We start from the raw sequence: 14,881 nt of genomic DNA, 5'->3' as shown, positions 1-14,881 counted from the left end.
TGAGAAAATGATGTAATGAGTACTACCAACTTCAAGTTTTATACAACCTACATATGTACATGAACAAATACGATACGCCTGTCACTTCACTGTACAGTACCGTTGTTCGCCAGAAAATAGCGACGACTGAAAGCTCTATAATCTTTTTTAATCGCTGACTACTTAAATTCCTGTTGTTTTCCAGCATCTCACGTGTATCAGCCCGCCGTAGTTGTTACATAGCAAGACGTTCCTACTTTTTTTTTATGTGACAGTTTTTCCTGGAACAAGAATAGATTTTACTTGGGTGTCCAGTTATAACTGCATATAAAGATCGGTACAGTTGCGAACTGTCTGTAGAAAGGTCTTAACAGCTTTAATCTTTAGAAAACCAGTAGATTCGCGGTTATGTTTCAGGTCTCGTAGGAGCTGAGCAATCCGTGCAACATCGCTAGGTGATATCGTATGCTCCCACAATATTTAGATAAGGTCTGCCTATGCTAGACTCTGCAATATTACGACAAACAGTCACGCTTAAGAACAGAATAATTCATCTTCGAACTAACAAAAAGTTCGAGGGCAGTACTTCCTTATAAAAAATTATCAATTAGCGTCACATTATTATAGTCGGGCTCACGTTAGATTAACCTAATATGTTCAAAAGCAATTGTAGCTTTTCTAAACAAATACGATGCTTCGTGCATGGAATTAAACTTTATAGTCGATTCAGACACCGCCCCAGTACACATCCTAGTAGCCGGCTCAAGAGGTTTGGGTGAAATTTAGTTGGGTTATAACTAAGGTTAAAAACCTCTTATGCTACTTCAATTTAGTATGTAATGGTTTCGGTCGGATCATCAATATTATAATATAGTCATGCGCTTATTAATGCTCTAGAAGCAGAACTTTCTTCCAGATGTGCCTTACAATTCTGAAGCGTTTGATTCCATTTATTTAACCGTATCCGTACCCTTAGTAAGTTTTTTTTACAATTGTAAAAATAGAGTTACATACTGTTGTCGATTACAGAAATAAGTTCATATTTGTTTTTTTTTGTAATTGTCAAAGATAATTTTTGTAATTCGTGAATCTTCATACCGAACTTATACACTCAAGCAAGTAGGGTTTCTTAGATGTACTTCTGCAATTATATGTAAATATACCTCGAAAATCTAAAAAACAATATAAAATAGTATAACAATCTCGGTAATAGTTTTCATATGCTTGACCACGTCTAGCTGCATGTGCTTGTAAAAACGTTACCCTTGAATTTACAAAAAAAAAACGCCAAATGAAGAATGTTACAATTATTTAAAGAAGTGTTCATAACGTCTCCCGTTTGGATCAATAAAAGGGTACTTGATTATGGCATTAGCAGGCTTGGTTTATAATATCGATTCAGTTCATCTAATAACTCTACTGCTAGCTCTAAGGGGGAGAGTGCTCTCAGAAAATGTCTCACGGTGACTATTTGCGTCACGGTCCAGCGATGTATTCAATAAGCCGAAGAGCTTCTTGTTTTCCAGTTTATTATTGTACAATTGATGTCCATCAATGTTTTATTGTATGTTACGCAGACAAGAATACCACTAACAAACTACCTACGCATAGCTAACAGGTGTAATTTATAGGCTAAATGAATCAATCTACTGGTCAGACCCTTTGTTTAATGGAATCTCATATTGCATCACGTCAGTCCAATTATAATTCTTTATTCATATAATATTATGAAGATCGAACTGTAATATAGTGAGCTGTTTGAAAGTCTTTATAGGTTTTGTATACGAACATAATCATATGCAGGCAAAACCGGTTAAGCTGTGGATTTATTTTTTGGGTGATTTTTAGATTAACGGGTATATGTACATACATACACACAAACTTTATCCTAGACCATGCCTTACGACAGGCAAGCTCGGAAACGAGGTTATTGTAGCAAAAAGTTTTACGTTAAAGACAGACTGTTTCAAATGTTTTTTGCTTTTATATTAAAAATACGTGATAGCTGAGATAGCGTACTCGATTAAGGGAAGGAAAGACAACGTAGACATCTTTAAGAAAATACTATGAAGCCTTCTTACAAAAGACAGTAACTATTATCACTGGTTTCGAATAAATTTACTCAGATAATAGTAAGATAAAGTCCTATAAAAGAGTATTTCTTCTAGAGTAAAAAGTTTTTCTGTTAGTGATAAGTTATCAATGAATCAATACGTATAAAAAGTATGGTTACAAATCAATACGGCCATTAAGTTTTGGGATAAAATGTTTAATAACATATTTATTTGTATGCGCATTTTTTTGCTGTTGTGTATAATGTATGCATACAGTCGTGTGCAGCTAAAACTTTATATTTTCATAGCAGATTTGCTGGTTACCGTCTGTAAGTGGCCGGTTGGCGGCTATCGACAATTGATACACATACAATTTACGAGACGGCGGTAGCATCTACTTCGTGCGATTCGCAGTAAACTACACAGGAGAAGACACTGTTTGCTAACCTGTTCGTAGCTTTTATCGTTATCTTACCCGCACACAGTTCTCGTATTGCATAGTTTTTCCAATATGTAGATTTGCCATATTTGAATTGCAGTGTATCTTTTATTTTCAAAGTACCGCCACAAATGTACCATTTTGCGAAACAGCTTAAATGCAATAAAAACAATCCGCCGTAGAAATAGTGAAATAGGCGGAGAGACGAAATTCGTATGTAAAAATACAACATTGAAATCACCGGGCCATTGGACGCCGCTTGTCGTTACAATGTATAATGATAATGGAAGAAATAAGCAGCCTAGGTACAGCAGAGTCCTTGGCCAAATTGTATTACGACAATAAATTTTTTTCGAGTATACATTTTATATATTTGGATGTACTTTTACATCTCTGAACTGATTTCATGAAAACAGCTTAAACCATGTTGATAACCAAGATACCGAACGTGGACCTGTAACCTGCTGAAGAAAATACATAACAATTCAGAGGAAAAGCACAATAACGGTGAGTGTGAAGTTCAGTTTGTCGTTAATTATATGCGTTTTTATAGTATATAACGTTCGTTCTTTCCTTCATCTTTACTTGAAGCAATGTTGATGAAATGCTGAACATAATACTATAGCTGTGTATACGAAGTCTGTGCAAATAAACAAAATTGCAAAAAATACCATGAGTGTGAACAATGTGATATCATTTGAACATGATACCATAATTAGACATTTCTTGATGGAGTCATCAAAAGTCATCACTTGATTACATTATCGTTGCAACTGATGTTGACCACTCTCCAGCAAAAGGTGCCTGCAGCTCAAGCGTCCACTATCGCGGACGGGCCCAGTGTGCGCCTTGTAGTTAAAGTAATTCAGAATAATAATAATATCCCTCCATTTCTCACCTTTCCAAGCTGTGGTATTGCAATCACGCACTGATGGATAGTTACACCACCATTCACTCATCCATAATCGTAATTTAATTCGTTTTAACTTAATGATCATCAACCAGCACTTCTTTTCCCATTCGATGGTTTTTTTTATTTTTCGCACGATTTTTCTTTTTTGTTCTATCACTCCATCAGTAATTTATATTTAGCAAATATTTGGACCTAGATTCCGGACGAAGTGCAAATAACTGGTAGGTAATCCTTCAACTAGTGCATGTAATATTTTATTAATCGCTTGAGACCTATTACACAACGGAATAACAGAATTTCTGGAGCACGGTCGGTGCAAATGCACTTAGCACCAGTCATAAAAGAATACATAAATGTGCGTTGCACAAACGCTGTTGAATAGAATATAGCACACGTAAGGCGGAAAACATACACATCGTACACTTATGTAAACATTAAATAGCGCAAATCATAGAACAATCATACCTGTAAAACATACAAGATCAAGCAGTGACAAGACACCCCTTTGTGCTTTTTAGTGCCTCTAATTAAAGAAGAACTCGACTCGCTTTCTATAAATCACTGGTGTACCAGTTGGGATTAAGGGAGTCTGAATTTATCGGCGATGGATTTGCAGCGTGGTCGTAATTGGGATCTAAATCCATTCCTTCGTTATGATGTCCCGCTTGGAAGTTATTTAATGGAGTATGAGCGGCGTGCGGTGTCGCCACAGGGGAACTCGAAATGTCCAAAGTCTGCATAGAGTTAATGGCTATTTGTGTGTCGACTGGATAACCTGTACAATCAAAGCAACAAACAGCAACCATCATTAAAAAATTAACACACTGACCTACGTATATTAGTTACATGCGAGAGTTTGACACAAGTCAATTTTCACGATGAGACCCCTCCTGTTCATACCAAATCGTGAAGTGTTTTGTGGTACCAACCCACTGAATTACACAGTCTGCAGGACAAAAGAAGATATGTCACCATAATAACTAAGGATCACGTGACTGACATGTGTATCACAACTGAAATAAAAGCTATGCATTTCCCGCCGTAAACCTATTGCATGTCTTTGCCATTATTCTTTGTTGTCCAATAATGGACGCTGTTCTCATAATGTATACCGCGCTTATTGAGGTACTAATAATAACTGATAATACAGGAGCATTTCAGAAGAATTACAATCCTTTTCTAATTACCCAGATGCAAAAGCGCACAAGGCAGTTGGATCCAACATACCACTTCATAAAAACTGTTATAAAATAGTATCTGACAAGTAAGGTTTATTAATTTTATTTTTGATTTATAAGCAATTAAACTGATAAACCGATTTGCAAAATCTACTAATGATTTTTAGCGATACGCATTTTAGAAGCTCACTATCTTGTCTAAGTGCCTAAATATTTTAGCTTTACACCCTCATAGCTTCTTACCTCTCAGAAGCGCTCCTCGCAGCATTGCAAACATTCATAAAAATATTAGTTTTTTTTGTCTAATGTGTTCAGTTAGGTTAGTCATGCAATTGCGAGCGTGTACAATACGAGAACATTGGACTGCCTGCCATTCGCATTTCTTCATTCGAGAAGCGTTCAGTAGCAAACAGTTCCTTTCCTTCGTGGACTTTTTCCGGAATTCGTAGATGTGAGTTGACTGTAGCACGGTTACATGTATGCACACTCACACATATACAAAAAAGTTCTTTTGTTTCCTTCTTCCTCACGCTGCCTCGTTGTCAGTGGTTATTATAATAATAATTATCGTCTTCTTTGACATCCGCTACATACCTATCGTAAAATTCAGCATTTCTTAGTCTCAAGTAATTGACACTTATTAATCGCTTCCCACATCTTGGCCACGCGTTTTAACTCTGCTAGTTTCGCCGCTTAATCGCTCGCCAAGATCGTTTTTCATGTCTTATTGTGTGTGTGTATGTGTTATCCCTTGACTCTATCTTTAATCCTCCCCTTTTGCAATATAAACTGTGCTACTCGCACTTCTCATTGTTTTGATCGTGTTATTACTAATTCCTATTTAGCGAGCGATTCGTACTGTTCTCTGGAATAAGGAATTATATTTACCCCTTTTTTATGTACTTCACCGTCTTTTCACTCACTGTACCGGACAGAGGTGTCTATTTGCGTTTGTAGAAGATCTCTTACACTAGGGAATACCATATAGACAGAGATTGAGTTTTAGTTGGCTCGATTGATCCTTGTAATGCTCGCTTTATATTATAATAACCCTGAGAGTTAGCCCGGTAACGTGTAACTTGCATGCCTTTTTCTACATTTTTGGTCAAACCTTTCTTTCTTGCATTCCATTCTTTATTGTCTATTATTTTGGACAACCTGGACAATCGTACCTGTATCGATGTAAAAATGATAACTTCTTCTAAGAAGATCTGTATTTCTCATTGCGAAAAAATTAATGGTGCCGTTGGTTTTGGGAACGTGTGTATGTCGCACAAGAGTGTGAGGTGCCTGTGCAATGTACTACGATGGTGACATCTCTTATTTCTTTTACCTTTTCATCATTTTTCTATATCATTTACGTAATCAATTTATTCAACCCATATTTTTAGTTTTCCAGAAACGCAGATAATGCGTACGTCTGATCCACTTTCACTGAAAGAGACTTGATTTGTCTCCAGCCTATATATATATATAATATCTTATCTCTATATGGTATATCTCGCCGTTACCTTCACCCATAGACTTAAAGAACGTTTGTTCTACAATTATAATCATGTTATCTATAAATATTTCTGAATGTGGAGTCAATGGGCACGCCCGAAAAAATAAGATTGCGCGGTAAACCTGACATCGATGACTTGAATTCAATTAGATTGCTATATTACCGGAAAATAAACTTGAGGTAACGCACATATACTCACATATACACTCGTCGTTCATCCACAGGTTATTTAGCCTTTTTCAGATATGATTATTATTATTACATTGTCTATTAAATATTGGCAATAGAATAATAATTCTTATATATTATAATTGGTATATTGTTGACACGATATGAATATCTAGTCTCTCGTCATACTCTTTCATTTAGCATTTCAGTTATTCGTCTACCATCGATACTTAAGCAGCCGAAGCAACGAGATGAATAATTTTTATTCTTCTTACTGCTTTTTATTGAGTTAGATATTACTCCATCCTTCGGTGTAAATTATCTTCCCGGAGACCCCCAGGTCTTGAAAGCAAAGCTACTTTTAATCTTATTCGTATTGAGTAAATATATGCCAGGATCAACTTCAGCACTATACTGGGTACTTCAGCGGATTTGGCGTGCTCCTTAACTGAATTTTTTAGTTCTCCACTTGCTATTCGTTCCCCACAGGGCTTACAGCTGTTTCGTGATGGAGAGAATACGAAAGTAACTTAAAACCTGTTTGAATAGTATCGTCTTATTAGGAATGTTTTTATCGAAGAAAAGTAAACGCTGCATTATATTTTTATTGTTTGTTAAACTTTTTGAATGATCAACGCTTGACTCATTCAAATGTATTTAGTTGCTAAATATAGCTCTATTAGCTTCTGTCCGTCATAAACCATAACTAAAAATAAATGATTTCATTTTGAGTACGTATTAATTGAATCCAGCTAGTCAGCTTTGTAACTTCTGAAGTTTTGTTTTGCTAAATCGACTATAAGACGATAACGTCCGATCTAAAATTCAGAAGCGTGATTAAATGAATTAGAGGTTATTACTCAAAACAAAAGCCTCACCCTGAGCAGCATAATTATTGTTGTTGTTATTGTTGGTTTGCTGCTGGCCGGGGTTTCTGGGTCCTCCTGGAGCGGTATGAGGGGGCGCAGGATACATTCCGGAGGGATTATACGCGTCAGGATCGAATCCCATGTCCATAGGATCGACATGCGGTGGCTGAGGTGTACCGTGCTCACCTGGCCGCATCAGACCCGCAGTGAGTTCCATGGAAAGTCTCTTTTTATAGTCCTGAGATTTGTCATCTGACATACGGAACAAAATTGCTGCTGCATATGTCGCTGAAATAGAAAGGTCAATAAACACTGTCAGGTGCTATATTCTATATATTTACACGTCACGTTACTATAATTACGTCCGGCACGTTGATATATACATACGGTTTACTGGTTACTTGAAAAGTTTATATGTAGTCTACATACTGAAAGAAGGAAAGTGAAATTAATATGCAGAATGAATCCCAATTGACGTGCAAAAATGCTCAGACAGAACTGGATATGGAAATTGCGGACAGAAAGCAAGGGCCAACTGACCTAATATTAACGAACTACCAGTATGAAAAAATTTAAAAACTAAGCTCACCAACTGCTTCATTTCCGGAACGCAATAGTTCAGTGAGCGGTCCTGTTGCTCCATCAGCTTCTATCTGGTCAGCGCCTTCACGATCTGCTGCCAGTTCAGAGAGTACACTGACCGCAACACGTTGCACGTTTTCGACATCCGAATAGAGGAGTTGCACGAATACAGGAATTACATGCAGTGACCGGATAAGTGGACGATTGCTGGGATCCTTGGAAAAGATGTGCATAGCCCCCACAGTACCTTCGACTACTTCTTCCATGCTGACTCCGTCGCAGAGGGGCGCCGGTCCTCCGTTTGCATGACTCGCGGTCATATCGCCGAATGCCTTGTGCAAAATCTGGCTAAGACGTTGTATTGCCCCATCCTCACGCAAAGGCGCGTTATTATCAGGGCATAAAGCCAGATTACGTATCAGTCCGATCACTGCCTTTACAAGTGGCCACCGTGCAGGTGGATGCAGTAACTTGACAAATACTTGAAGTCCGTACGTTCGTCGAATTGCTTGTTGGGCAAGTTCGGCCTCAGGGTGACGGCATGTCAAGTGGCGCAGTGCACACACTGCTGGTTCTGTGATTTCTTCGCGATCGCCTGCCTGAATGACCGTTCGTACAAGGGCTTCGCAACCTTGCACGCGGCATACAATTGATTTATTACGCTGGTTATTGCATGTCAAATTAGAAAGAATACCAGCAGCGCATGTTACTACGTTCATGTCAGGCGAAGCTAGTAGCTCGACCAGGTTGTGAAGCAGTTGTTCCAGATTGTCCTAAAAATCAATCAACAATAAAAGAAGGCCGTATGAAACATATCATAAACACTCAGACGCAAGGTACAGTAACAATATTATAAAATGTCAAGCTTCGTAACTTACATCACATAAATCGATAATTTGCATCCTCATAACCCACTATACGGCTCAACCCGAAGGGAGCCAGAACGGAGGGTCCCTTGTTATCGGCACAAGTATATGATACTTACTGCATGCGCAAGGATAGATCTAATCATAGGAAGCAATAACTTATATTTTTAAAGACCTTTTAAACCACTGTCCAATAGCCTACATCTTTCGATAACTCCTATCTCGGTCGGCTAAATCGTATTACCCTTCCTTTTAAAACCTCGATACCTGACGAATGGCGGCGTCAGAAAGATTGCGAAGTGTCCAGAGACAGTTGAGGACCAGGCGCTGCGAACCGTGGTTCAGATGCTGAGCCAACGCCTGCACTCCACCGGCCTCCACGATTGCCGGTTTGTTCGAGCAGCACACGGATAGCACCTGTTATACACAAGAAATACATTAAAAACCTTACTTTAATCTAAAACAAATCAATGTAATAACGCATAGATGTAGGATGAGAACATAAAAAATTGGACATAAGAAGCAGCACGGACAGCATAAATAGATGAGTATGTATACTGCGTAGTCAAACCTTGAGCACTCGCGTAGTGGTCCACAGCAGTTTCTCGTAGGTATAACATCGTAAGATCCTGACGAGCTCCGTTGGCCCTCCAGATGCGAGGATGACCAACTTCGATTCTTGGTTGCCGTAAGCGAGGATCTGTAGACAATCCGTGACAACCGCGAGGAATTTGACATTGTTCCTTTGAAGCAGTGATACCATTTTTTGGAGTCCTCCTGCTAGCCGGACTGCCATTTTACTGCCATCTTGGTGTAATAGCAGATTGTGGAGGGTCGTGATAGCGTAAAAAAGCACACTTTCCACGGGTGACGAGAGCAGTTTGACGAGCGCGGGAATACCGCCAGATTTAAAAATGGCCAATAAACCTTGCCGATGTTGCGAGAGGTTTTGTAGGGTGCCGGCAGCGCTGCGCGTCGTGTCCAGGTCATTCGAAGTAGCCATGGCCTTTACGAGGGCCGCCACCATTTGCGGGGAGTTCATGATGGCGTGCCGAGAAGCCTCCTTCTTCGAAAGCTGGTGAACCATAACCGCTGCTTGCCCGACAACTACTTGATCCTCGTCGTTCAGCAGCTTTATTAGCTCTGGAATGGCCCGCGTCGCAAGGTCAGCATCGTCCTGGTAATTAATTAAGTTGACTACGGCATGACGTAGCATTTGTGAAGGTTCTGATAGTCGTTGAACAGCAGTTGGCTGGCTTGGATCGTATTGGGTGCTGGGTATATCCATTCCCTCGTCGAGGGTCTCGGGAAACATGGCAGCGCGAACGCGCTGTGATCTCGTTTGACTCAGCTGAGCACCGACTTCATCGACGCTACTGTTGGTCTGATCTCCCGTATTTGGAGCTCCGCCATAATTACTACTAATGGCTCCGGTCGAGCTCTGGTCACCCCAATCGTAGATCATTCCGTCTTCTGCACCACCAGCCACTGAAAGAGGCCCTGCACTCTGGATACCTGAGTCGGTTCCCGAACCAGTGTTGCCGTGAGCCAGGTACGAATTCTGCTGCCACATTACCGTCTGCTGCTCTCGCGATACTTCCGACTGCACCACGGAACCCACTCCGCTGCCCTTCCCTCCGTAGACTGATCAGACAGAGCCAAACAAAGAAAGAGAGAGAGAGAGAGAAGACGGAAAAGTTTCAATAATTAAATCACCATTAAACAAAACATTAACAAATATGGATTGTTCTATTCATCTATTATAGATTTTTACCTAATTACCGATAGCTGATTCCTCGTCATGTCTGTATTAAATATTCGAGACAAACATTTTTTTATATTTTGAAACATTAATATTTAAGCTAAATGCGCGCCATTCTATTTGATGACCCTCTTCCATTTTTTTAGTAACACCATAATTCTATCACTGTAGAACTCTGATCTTGAAGGATAAATTGTGACAACCGATTTTTGCATCCTCCATTGAAACTAAGTTGACACTATTTAAAAGTTCTTCAAAGACGAAAACAGATAGTAGTCTGATGCCGCAAGATTCGAGCTACACGGTGGACGCATTAATATTTCCATCTAAATTCTCTATGAAGTAGCTAAAATGTATATTCATAGTGGAAAACGATGTCTTTTCTGTTTACTAGTTTGTCTGTTTTTTTTTTGATTGTTTGTTGTAATCGTGTTAATTCTATAGGTTTGAAACAATCAGTTTGCCAGGCGAGAGCATTTCGTAATGCACAACTGCTTTCCGATCTCATCGATCACATAGTATCACCTTTGGCCTTAGCCCTGATTGCCACAAAATGCGGGGAACATTTTTAGTATATTGCTGTTGTTCGTAGTCCACCTTTTATTTCCAGCAATCATACATTTTAGAAAAGGCTCGATTTCGTTGTTCTACAAAGTTTTGCAGACAATAGTAATACAATCTGGTACATTCTTTTGCGTCAGTTAATATGGAATCCAAACTTCGTGCTTCAAACCGGCTTCTTCAGATGGTTTAAAACTGTTTGGTTATAAAATATAGATTCTTGGCGAGGTCATGGCTTTGCTTAACCTTCGCAATATTTCATCATTTTCCTTCGTAAAGGCTCGATCACTACGAGACATATCTTTTGGATCCACATTTTCAGGAGGGAAATGACTGAACTACGTTTGAGCTGTTTCTTTCGGTAACACATTTTAATCCACAAATTTTTGTGTCTAGGCAGTATTTGTACCTTTATCCTAGTATAATTGTAAAATATAGCGAATTTTCACAGAAATTTTACTTATTTTTCTTACATCTCAACAAAGGTATTCCAACGATTTAGCATGTCACTACTGTCAAATCCCAATTTTCAAACGACGTCAATGCCGACCCGGCGCGACTCATTACTTGAGATATGCGACTTTAAAGTCATCTGGTTAAACAAACCTCCAACATCTTTTTGGCTACCTATACATATATATGCTCCATCGTTGTGCTCGTTGAGGAAACCAGATTATGATGTACGTTACAGTAGCATTTCTTGAATAGTTTTTCCTTCTTTTGCCCCCTTGATAGAGTAAACAAAGTCCTTTTTTAAATGTTTTTATGACAAAAGCAACGATTCATATTATTCAGTTAGTCTATACTGTTCGTTTGTCCTTATTCAGCAGTTTTTTTTTTAGTTTGATGCACCGATTTCTACCGTTAGACTCCTATCATTTCACATACAAGCAGTTATTCTATGTACATTATTTTAAAATAGGTGTACTCACGGTTGATCGTCTGTTGTTGAGCTTGGCGTTGTTGGTTGCCTGTGGCTGTGGGTTGTGGAGCCTGCGGCTGTAGCTGAGCGTAACTCATTGTGGATCTGCAAGTATACGGCACCTGTATGGAAAGCACCACAAAATAAACTCGGTACGTGACGAAGGACACGGCCGAACTACAACCCGCAGCCACGCAAGCGGGCGAATATGACGAGAGACAAGAGATCCAATCTGGAATGAACAAATTTCTAGTGAGAATCATCTACGTTAATTACATAAACTATCAATCTATCAATTGTAAAAGGTACAGTAGGAATGATAGTAATCGTTGCAATCTATCACTATTGGATAATCAATCAATTAATGGATGTGCTGAAGATGCTTCTTGCTATAAAAACCTACGTGCAGCAAATAGTTTGTGCAAAGATCAATCGGTTCAATATGACCTACCATGATCAAATGCAAAATTACTGATGTATGGTATATTATTACTAATAATAGCTAGCACTCGTTGCCACATTGTCGACATACATTTCTGAGTCTATGTGCTTAATATTGCTCCATTCGTTTTAACTGTACAAAAAACAACACTGCGTTCTGTTTCATGTTCACTGCGTTCAAACATGTTTCAATTTCGATTTGGTTTACTTTTATTAGATTAGAAGATTTTATTAGGTTAGAAGATGAACATTTTTGATAATCTTTGACGGAAATATGTTCACAATGTACAACACCATGCACAATTGAAATAGATTAGTTGTGTATATGTAGCAATTTCCTTTTCTGAACTGGTTCGACGCATGCTTGGCAGCTATTAATGCGGTTTTAAATTTTTTTAATGCAATCCTTGTCCTATGAATAACAAAGCATATATATATATATATATAGTATAACAAATTATTTTACATTGTTTTTATGTTGGTTCAAATTAGTCCGACGCTATTTTAAGCTCGAGTTATCTGACGACGTTCGCAATTAAACTTCTTAGTTCAACCATTATTGACTCTTCATACAACCCCCGATCGAATCAACTTCTCCTTTTTGGTATACATGAAATACTTTTCAATCCATATCGACTGTCTGTCCGTGATCCCCAACAATACCAAAAATACAAACTTGCTAATTCTGTAAAGGCAAGAGACTTTACTTCCTTGAATGAACGTTTATTTCTACAATCGTCCTTAAATAAAAATAAAATGTATGAAGTCTCATTTAACGTATAAATAAAATGACATGCGTCAGATTTCTTTCATCCAAGGCCGCCTGAGTACAAATCACATAACTACTTACTAATGTTAGAGGATATAGACCGCTAGCGTCTCGCTTGATACCCATATAAGTTCTTCTAAAAGAAATGATGCTCAGAAGAAATAGTACACCAATGAATGCTACAGCTGCTGTGCTTCGTTTAAATTATAAGAAGGTTCTCACAGAAGTTCATGAAGGCATGTCCTAGTACCTTATGTTTACGTGTATGAGAACAGAAACTAAACTACACAATTGTCATTTAATTCAAAATCTCAAACTCCAACGCAACTGAATTTATCAGTTACTGATTTAAACCGAAGCTACCATAAAGTTTTAATTAAAGAATGTTTTGAACACTAAAGCAAAGGCTAAAAAAGCCAGAATTCGTGCATAAATAAAAAATGCAGTGCACATTTTTATTAATAGAAAACCAGTTCTATTAGATACAAGCGGAGGAAACTTTAGCCAATCAAAATCCTTTCATTATTGTTGATAGCTTCAGGATCCTAATTTGTATGACAATTTTTTACTAGAATTTGAAAATGCCGACGCTGTGTCGACAGATTTTCATAGCAGCAACTAGCAACTATAAAAAATCCTACGAAATTCTGCATCTGCCGAGTGCATTGGCATCATTTGAGTACTTCTTTAGAATGAACGAATTCTAATAAGCCAACTAGTAATTATTTATAGATAAATTTGAGTACATTCGTCTACAAAAACATAAAGGAAGAAGTTTTGCAACTTTCAAGTGCCTAGCGTAGCGATTTAACAACACAGACGGGGTACTATGAAGCAGAAGCACAATAAAAGTCATTCTAATTGTCCCGCGGGACTATAACACCGTGAACCACTGTTGCCGTCTATTGTTACTTGAGAACTAGGGTCGCTGTTACCACCGTAGCTGTAGTGGCTGATATTAACTGAGAAAGAAGTATCAGGTCACTAAATTCACCACTACTTGCTTAGTTAGATAATAACGCATTACAAGGCCTGTTGCTTAAACGCGCACACATACACACACAACCAAAGCATCAAATCATGGGCTTCCCAAGACGTCTATCGTCGTAAAAGATAAAAAGTTTTACCCTACTGCAGCGGCAACTACCGAATAGCTTTTTGTCGTACTAACAAATCATTTCAAGGTACTATATCTTTAGTAAAAGCCGGTTAGACTTCAACTTCATACGTCGGAGGCAAATTAAACAAAAATAACTTATTAGTAATAAGCCTTTGCAATAATCTATCTATCTATCGGGATTGCAAGACAAGAGAGGTCGACATAAATTCTTATACACCACAACCAAACACAAGCCACCTTTAAATTAGTCGAGACTCTATTTTGCTATTTGAGTTACTACTGAATAGGTTGCGAATCATAACATCGCTCAGTTTCCGCAGACATCATACGCTCTGCAGTATCAAGATTCCTGCTCACACATGTGTTATTCGTTCAATACGGTGCCCAGCAAATACAGATATTCATAACCAGGTTGCTTTTTTGCATAACAATTCATAAAGCATAGCTACTAGGCCTACGGGGTGTGAAAGAAAGTAGCCTAAATTGTCATAAGTTTACCATAGAATGCTTTTGGTGCAACGATAGCTGTATCACATGGAATAATGCAAATCATCTAGTTCTACTTACAGTACAACGTTAGGATGTTCGGAGCCGCTCGGGTCGCAGAAATTCTGCGGGTTTAGCTGAGCCCCAAACTACTCGGTTCCTGCTGGGTGCTCGCGTTGAACTGCTGTCGGCAAACATCAAAGGAATTATAAACAACAGCTGACGTCACAGCGTGGGCCGGGCCGCTGCGCCACGACGAAGAATGAGT

The 14,881-nt window shown here is 38.6% G+C and overlaps 1 protein-coding gene across 2 annotated transcripts; it reads right to left on the bottom strand.

The window, feature by feature from the left end:
- Nucleotides 1-2,232: 2,232 nt before the first annotated feature.
- On the bottom strand, nucleotides 2,233-14,811 carry arm (armadillo). Of its 2 annotated transcripts, none has more exons than XM_022831229.2 (7): nucleotides 14,695-14,805; nucleotides 11,808-12,029; nucleotides 9,124-10,196; nucleotides 8,820-8,969; nucleotides 7,694-8,459; nucleotides 7,114-7,392; nucleotides 2,233-4,160 (listed from the first exon to the last, which is right to left on the bottom strand). In XM_022831229.2, exons 2-7 carry the CDS (start codon nucleotides 11,893-11,895, stop codon nucleotides 3,937-3,939), a joined length of 2,580 nt encoding a protein of 859 aa, XP_022686964.1. In that variant the 5' UTR covers nucleotides 11,896-12,029; nucleotides 14,695-14,805; the 3' UTR covers nucleotides 2,233-3,936. The 2 variants fall into 2 exon arrangements, with proteins under 2 accessions (XP_022686964.1, XP_022686965.1); XM_022831230.2 differs by lacking the exon at nucleotides 2,233-4,160 and adding an exon at nucleotides 5,046-6,772 and having other exon boundaries at nucleotides 14,695-14,811.
- Between the last annotated feature and the right edge of the window lie 70 nt (nucleotides 14,812-14,881).

This window comes from Varroa jacobsoni, unplaced genomic scaffold (assembly GCF_002532875.2).
Source record: "Varroa jacobsoni isolate VJ856 unplaced genomic scaffold, vjacob_1.0 scaffold_319, whole genome shotgun sequence".
NCBI lineage: Eukaryota > Metazoa > Arthropoda > Arachnida > Mesostigmata > Varroidae > Varroa > Varroa jacobsoni.
This window is presented reverse-complemented; position numbering and strand designations above follow the sequence as displayed.